This window comes from Hipposideros armiger, unplaced genomic scaffold (assembly GCF_001890085.2).
Source record: "Hipposideros armiger isolate ML-2016 unplaced genomic scaffold, ASM189008v1 scaffold_81, whole genome shotgun sequence".
Classification (NCBI taxonomy): domain Eukaryota; kingdom Metazoa; phylum Chordata; class Mammalia; order Chiroptera; family Hipposideridae; genus Hipposideros; species Hipposideros armiger.
Genome location: NW_017731431.1, coordinates 2,809,927 through 2,817,790, shown reverse-complemented (window position 1 = coordinate 2,817,790; position 7,864 = coordinate 2,809,927). Strand labels below are relative to the sequence as shown.

Genomic DNA, 7,864 nt, shown 5'->3' with positions numbered 1-7,864 from the left:
GGGGGCGGCGGCGACGGCTCCCCGTGGTCCACCAGCCCCTTGGGCCAGCCGGACATCAAGCCCTCGGTGGTGGTACAGCAGGGCGGCCGCGGCGACGAGCTTCACGGGCCAGGCGCCCTGCAGCAGCAGCAACAGCAGCAGCAACAGCAGCAGCAGCAACAGCAGCAGCAGCAGCAACAGCAGCGGCCGCCGCATCTGGTGCACCACGCCGCCAACCACCACCCGGGGCCCGGGGCATGGAGGAGCGCGGCGGCTGCAGCGCACCTCCCGCCCTCCATGGGAGCGTCCAACGGCGGCTTGCTCTACTCGCAGCCCAGCTTCACCGTGAACGGCATGCTGGGCGCCGGCGGGCAGCCGGCCGGGCTGCACCACCACGGCCTGCGGGACGCGCACGACGAGCCGCACCACGCAGACCACCACCCGCACCCACACTCGCACCCGCACCAGCAGCCGCCGCCGCCGCCCCCGCAGGGCCCGCCAGGCCACCCCGGCGCGCACCACGACCCGCACTCGGACGAGGACACGCCGACCTCGGATGACCTGGAGCAGTTCGCCAAGCAGTTCAAGCAGCGGCGGATCAAACTGGGATTTACCCAAGCGGACGTGGGGCTGGCGCTGGGCACCCTGTACGGCAATGTGTTCTCGCAGACCACCATCTGCAGGTTTGAGGCCCTGCAGCTGAGCTTCAAGAACATGTGCAAGCTGAAGCCTTTGTTGAACAAGTGGTTGGAGGAGGCGGACTCGTCCTCGGGCAGCCCCACCAGCATAGACAAGATCGCAGCGCAGGGGCGCAAGAGGAAAAAGCGGACCTCGATCGAGGTGAGCGTCAAGGGGGCTCTGGAGAGCCATTTCCTCAAATGCCCCAAGCCCTCGGCCCAGGAGATCACCTCCCTCGCGGACAGCTTACAGCTGGAGAAGGAGGTGGTGAGAGTTTGGTTTTGTAACAGGAGACAGAAAGAGAAAAGGATGACCCCTCCCGGAGGGACTCTGCCGGGCGCCGAGGATGTGTACGGGGGGAGTAGGGACACGCCACCACACCACGGGGTGCAGACGCCCGTCCAGTGAACTCGAGTAGGGGGAGGGGCAGAGCGCGGGGCTCCCCCTCCCCTTCGGTCCACGGCCCTTTCCCGGCCCCCTTGTTCCCTCTCTAACTTCTGATTGTTCTTTTATTTTTAATTATTATTTTTCCGTCCCTTAAAAAGAACAAAAATAAGGAAAGCAACTAAGGCACTGGACTATCCTTTAAACGGTAGCAGGTGTAATGGTGTGTTTTGACCTTTACAGGCTAGTGCCCAGGCAATGGAGTGGACTGTCTCGTAGAGAGAGTGAGAAGAGAGTGTGTGGAAAGAGAATGAGAGAGAGAGAGAGAGAGAGAGAGAGAGAGAGAGAGAGAGAATGAGAATGAGAATGAATATGAGATAAATACCTGGCAAAACTAAATAAATTACCAAAAAAAATCCACCAAATCGTGATAAACACAAAACACAGCTTCCTGATGCTCAGAGTTGGCACATGCTGCTGTGTTTATTTAATGTGGATCCCCATCAGGAAAGAGGAAAAAATACACATGTTCTTTGATGTAGGCAAAATCTAACCACATAAATTTGCACTGCAAGAAAATTGAAGTTTACATGAACAAATTCATGAACATATTTTCCTTTCTCCCACAGTTAATTTTGAAATTGCCGGGTTTTGTTTTGTTTTATTCAGCGGAGAGAGTTGCAGCCAGCTCTTGGCCACTCTCCATTTCTAACGTTCTTGTGTAGCCACTTGCTCTTACTGTTTGTGAACTTTGGTTACCTTCAGAGTCCTCCCTCCTTCCCTTACATTGGTGTAACTTTTATTTGCTCCTTTTACCAAAGCAAAAACGATTGGCTTCATACAAAATAAATAATTCTCTGCTTTTAGATGTGTATGATCTACCCGTTTTATCCACGACGAGAATCCAGTTTGGAATACAAAAATGAGAGTCAAGCACTGGCTTTTGTTACCAGCCACAAAGTAAACTTCATTTTCAGGCAGTGTTTCTGGGGGAGGTTGCAGAGGGGAGAAAAAGAAAAATCGATAGTAAGTGACTGATTGCTTCATTTTATCAAGTGGGCCCATTGTGAGAGAGCTCAGAGGAAATGTGGAGGTTACATATATTTCCAGAGTTGTCCAACAGAAAGTGGCACTTTGAGGAGAACTAGGGAAATATATATCTTCAGACACCCCCTGTATAGTTCTCTGCCTTCAGTTTTAATAACTTCATTATGAGGAATTATTTGTGCTCACAGCAGCAGTTAAACTTTGCTCCTCTAATACCTTTTTTTAAAAAACAAAGAAAATAATCTGGGAAATTAATGGTGTATGCCTAGACTGTGTTTCTTAACACACAAATACCCACATGCATACAGAAAATATTTCCATTCTAGACTGGTTTTGTCTTCACTAGCCCATTTGTTTATCAAGTCATATTTAAGGTCCCACACCTTCTTCTCCTGTAATTTATTACAGAAAATACCAGTTTGACTTGGACAGCTTCCCCCCCCCTTTTTTTTTATTAAGGAAGCCAAATGAAGTGGGGGAAAATGCTATTTTTCAATCCTTCCTTTTCTCCCTTTGTTAATAGTTTTAAGTGCATTTTGACCTTATCTTGATGGAAAAATAGTTAACTCCCATAACAAAAGACTCTACTGGGAAGTGTAGGTGAAAAAAACCTGTATCTATATTGAAAATAAATGCCATTAAACTGTGATCAGTTAAAATATTGAAAAATAATCAGCACAAAAGGGCGCTAAAAGGGAAAACACTTTTTATTCATCTTAAAAGATGGGGGCTTTGTTTCTGGTTAGGTATTAGATAAAATTTTATTTTAAAAAATTAAATCTCAGCACCATAAAATTATGGTTCAGCATCAGATTAGCTTGCACTCAGTAGTTAAGGTTTTAGGAAATATGCTTTATATTGTCTTTTCAAACACCTGTGACTGTTTCATTTTCAATGTTTTTGCAAGATAAATGATGACTTATAATGGGCATATTTATTTGCCTGTATTTCATTTCCCCCAACGAATGTCACAAGGAGATGGGCGTAGAGCTGCTTCGGGGAGCATCACACCGCTTGTTCCTGAGGTGTGGGGACTGGCCTGTGGTGAAGCAATCCAGAGCCGGCAAATAGCCAATGGTAAAGGGAGGAAATGAATTTTCAGATTCTTATTACCAAGTGGGTAAGGTTAGAAGCTGGAGTTCAGGGGATGTTTCTATAGCTCCTCTAACTCCCAGAGGTTTACGAAGATGAAAGTTACCACTGAACCTTACCACTATGTATATATGTTTAATATCTGTCTTTTGAAATGCAGAAATAGTTTAAATGTTTCTTTGTCTATTTTTCTTTTTTTTAATGCTACCCAGGGAAATATTTTCATATCATTTTTAAGTGGCTTGCCTCAATGTATATTTATTTCTTTTAAAGCAAAAAGGTTCTGGAAACTGTTTTTCTGTAGCTTTAAATGAGTAGGTGAGCAAAATCTATATGGGATGTAATTTTTTTTTGTTCAGTCTCTTTAAAAATACTTTGTTTTGGTACATTTGGTTGTGCTTGTGGGGAAAATAAAAACGCAGAGATCCTTATATATTTATGTTAAAGTAATATTTTATTATCTACATAAAACAGAAATGCACAATACCTTCATAGTTTGTTCTAATTATTGAAATATCTTTATTTTATTTTTAAAATAGTGCCAAGGGGAAAAAAAACCCTAGACCTTATACTGACTGAGTTGAGTTGTATGTAAAACACTTCCCTTCCTTTATACTTCATAAAGTTTTGGAATAAATTTTATGCATATACTGCCAGGTTTCATGTTTATAACTTTCAGAAGCTTTTTCTTTTTTTAAGTGAGACTACTGTTCTGATTCACTTTTGTTTGCAAAAACTATCAATCCAAAACCTTTCAGTTACTATGCCTGTAGCATTAAATTGAAATGGTCATTGGGTTTGAGCTTCAATTTGTTTGCCATTTCATGGTCTGACAAAGAGATGTTTGTCCCCTTTAAATATATGCCGATATCCCTGCATCTTCTTTCTAGGTTAGTTTTACCTTACCCGATTTCACATTTTTGGAAAGCATCAGTGGAAGTAGGTGGGCTTTAATGTTTACCCACATGTCCTCACATAATTTGGGATCTACAGAAAAGCAAGGCTCAGTTAAGGGGGTTATTCTTTTTAGTAATTAGCAAATATCTTTCAACAAAGAATTTCTGACCATATGCAATATGTGTATTTACCAAGTGATACTGAAAGGTCCTATATATTATTCCTGATAGGTTTACAGAAAAAGATAGATTTTGCAATGGTTTATACAATAGTGTCTATTTCTCATCAGGCAAGAAAACAGGCTCTAAAACAAAAAAAGAAAAGAATGTATGGGAGTACTCAAGACTGTGGTACTAACATTGTTTCACATAGTCTTAGATGGAATATTATTACATTTACTAAAATCAGTTTTAAGGTTAGTGAGCAATCTGAGCAGGATTGGGTTAGTTTACAAGTTTGCTGATGTGTTTGAAGTCCTCCTTGGGCCATTGGTTTTAGTATAAATGTCCATTTTGAAAGGTAGTTTCTGGGCTTATTACATCTGATCATCTTTTCTAACTTCTAGTCAATATTACACAGGTCCCAAACAGATTCAGCCAAATGATCTTATCAATAGTCTGAACGCGAAGTGACAGAAAGAAGAAGTGTTTTGTGACCGCAGACATGCTGATGGGTAAAATGTTTAAGCTGGATATAGATCTGAGTTCTGGGTCAATATCCTCTTCCATTGTAGGCAGAAAACAAGCAGCATCTGCCCTCTGCAGGGCATTTTAGGGGACCTTGAGAAGGCGTTTTTGTTCTTAGCCACAGGGGCTACTGACTGGAAACCATCACGTGTTAAACCGACTCGCCATGGTTTTGACCCATCCTTGCGTTCGTGTTCTGAAGCTACTCAGGCAGTTTCGATGCTGTTTTGGGGAATGTATTACGTGCTGAGGTGAACAACTCCATCCTTGCCACAGGGAGAAATTTGTGGGGTAGTCACCCCTAAAATGTTGGCTAGACATAATAACAAACCCTTTCTTTTCCCTAAAGACAATAATGCAGAATACGGCCCTCCTGAAAGAGCTCCTGTGTTTCCTCGAAATATGTCATTTAAAAAATTTATGGTGTAAGATGAAGGAGAAACAATCAGGTGGGAGAGTTATGTGAAGGTCAGATGGAGGGAATGGCCACAAATAATATTATGCTTGACACTTCCAAACATTCTTGGTTCCCACGAAGTTACCTCCTTTATATTTCAGATGCAGCAACAAAAGCACTCTTCTCCTTGCCCTCCGGCTCCTACCAGTGGAAGCCACACACTGGTTGGTAAAATTTTCTGGTGAAATGGATTTAATAAAGGCACTCATCTCTCTACTTATTTCTCCAAAAGCAACTAATAAAGAAATGCATCAGCCTCAAAGGGGGAAATGGCATGTGAGTGCACTGGTACATGCACACGGAGGTCTATATGCTGCATTCTCTTGCCTTTCATTTGCCTTATTATGGAAGCAGCTCTGGGAGTGCTGGGCTGCTGGGTGAGAAAAATTATCTTTTTATCACTGGTCTCTGTGATTTGTCTTTGCTGATTTTTCAATCAGTTTATAGAACTCTGTTCTAGATTCTATTGAATTCCTAGACAAGTTACAGAATGAGGCAGAGAATGAAGTTTATACAGAAAAAAAGAGAGAAGGGCGGTAAAGTGAGGGTGTCAAAGGTAAAAATGTTTCTTTGGATCTGCTTGTATATTTCAGTGAAACAAAAGGGACAGTTTTTATTTAAAATGGAAGAAAAAGGTGCATCTTAAAGTAGTAGGAATGAATCTTGACAATGTGATTAAATGAGATGTACAGCTAAATTTTATACCAACACTTTCCCTGTTCAGGAAACTTTATTTTTTCCATGATACACAATCTCTGAGCAGGGGGCATATGGTGGTAGGAGAAAACCAGGACTCCTGGTTCCTATCCCCACCACTTGATTCAGGATGGGAAATAATTCAAAAGTGGCAAGGGCTTGCCACTCAGCTAGCAAAACATGGAACAAACTTGCCCACATTTGTAGAACTTGGACCAGAGTTATTTCAATGCCCTCTTATGTGGATGTGGGTATTGGAGAGCCAGAAAATGGCTTTTTAGTTTTCTTTAAGGCTTTGCTTAGTTATGGGGATAAAGAAACAATCAGAATATTTTCACATTGTTCTTGTATTTGGTGGGAAGCTAGGGAATTTGTTTCCTTTTTTAAAGAAAAAAGTTCATTAACTTTATCATGTAGTACTTTTACCTTAATAACAACTTGCCTGGCTTAGCTGTTAGAGGTTTTAGAAACAATATCACGCCCTTTCAAAACAACCCTGGCCTCTCTTATTGTTCCTAGAATTCTGGTTGTTGGTAACATTAAGATGTACTTCTTTAAAAAAAATGTCTGAAATGTTATTTATTACACCAGTAAAAGTGCATCTATATCTTAAAGTTTATTCCTTCCACGTCTTTCTGAGTTTTTATAGCTCTTTGTCTGGGATTTGGTGTGTGTGTTGGGGGGGGGGGTTGGAGGGGCGGCACTTCCATATGCGGTTCCTGCGTGAAGAGCCTGGGCTCTGGAGTGGTCTGTAGCTGGCGGCAAACAGCTCTCTGCTCTCAGAAAGGGGAGCTGTCATCTAGAAAAAAGAAGGAAATAAATGCCCCACAAAGACTCACTTGTCACTGATTTTAGAAAGGCAGGGGAGCTTTAGGACCCCATCTGAGCAATATGGAGGGGATTTTGATTGTTATAAATTGTATACGATTAACTCTCCTCCGCGTGCAGAACAACGGCGATAGAAACCTCCTTGTGGAGTAAATTTAAATCTGCGTCCTTTTTGATTCGGAGCATGTATTATTCCTCCCAGCAATGTTTCCTCTGAGTTTGTTGTTTGACAAGAAAAAGTCCCATGCACACAAAAAATATGGCGAATTTAGCAGGAGAGTGGGAAAAAGAAAAAGTTTCTTGCGGGTTTGCAACACAAATTAGCCATTGTGAATCACTGGGTTTTAAGGTTTTGGCAAATGTTTGTACCAAGTGTCCGGAGTTCCTTTCCTCCTCCCATTAAGAAATCTCATTCCGTCAGAGGAATTTTTATGTTCCACAGCACATGATTCTGGAGAGAATGATTTGACATTAATAACTTTTTGTTTGTTCTTCTAACAAAATATTCCTTCAAAGTTGTTTAGAAAGCCTGGGCCAGGCGGGTGAGTGTGCTGGCAGTGGGCATCGGCTCTGCCCTGGGGCGCAGAGGAGGCGCCCCCAGTCTAGCTGTGCTCCCCTACCTCGGGGAAGCCCAGGCCACTGAAATGAAGTCCCAGAACGCCCCTCTGGCCGGCGCAGGGAGGGGAGACAAGTGAGAGGAGACGAGCATTCCCTGTACTCCAGCCCTGGCCTTCGCTCCTGGACGCCGAACAGCCCCTGAGTGTTTGCCAGGAGCTAGGATTCTCTGCGGCTCCCGCGGTTTGGACGCCTGAGCCTTAGGGGGAAGTTCCACAGCCCTGATGATGCGGGCCATTCCATCACTTTCCCTCTTTAAGGACACTCTGCGGGGTGGAGGGTGGGGGGTGGGGGCGTGGACGATTGGTAGGTTTGCCCACCGAAGGCAGAGTATAGAGGTAGTGGTTAGGAGGAGGGCAGGTGCCTTGGGTACGGCCGCCGCCCCTGGGGAAGTTGGTTTTAGCCGCAGCGAGTTGGTGAGGCCTCTCTGGGGGGCGTGCGTGGCCAGGGCGGAGATGCGATGGGTCGCAGAAATGACTGAGATGACCAGGGGCGAGTGAATCTC

General features: G+C 43.9%; 1 protein-coding gene across 1 annotated transcript in view; it reads left to right on the top strand.

Annotated features, from left to right (window-relative positions):
- Nucleotides 1–1,395, top strand: part of POU3F2 (POU class 3 homeobox 2) — a 1,921-nt gene extending 526 nt beyond the window's left edge. Inside the window, exon 2 of the mRNA XM_019643636.1 lies at nucleotides 1–1,395. This exon is cut by the window's left edge and continues 16 nt beyond it. Within this exon, the coding sequence (XP_019499181.1) occupies nucleotides 1–1,065 (1,065 nt within the window). The 3' untranslated portion in view covers nucleotides 1,066–1,395.
- Nucleotides 1,396–7,864: the final 6,469 nt, after the last annotated feature.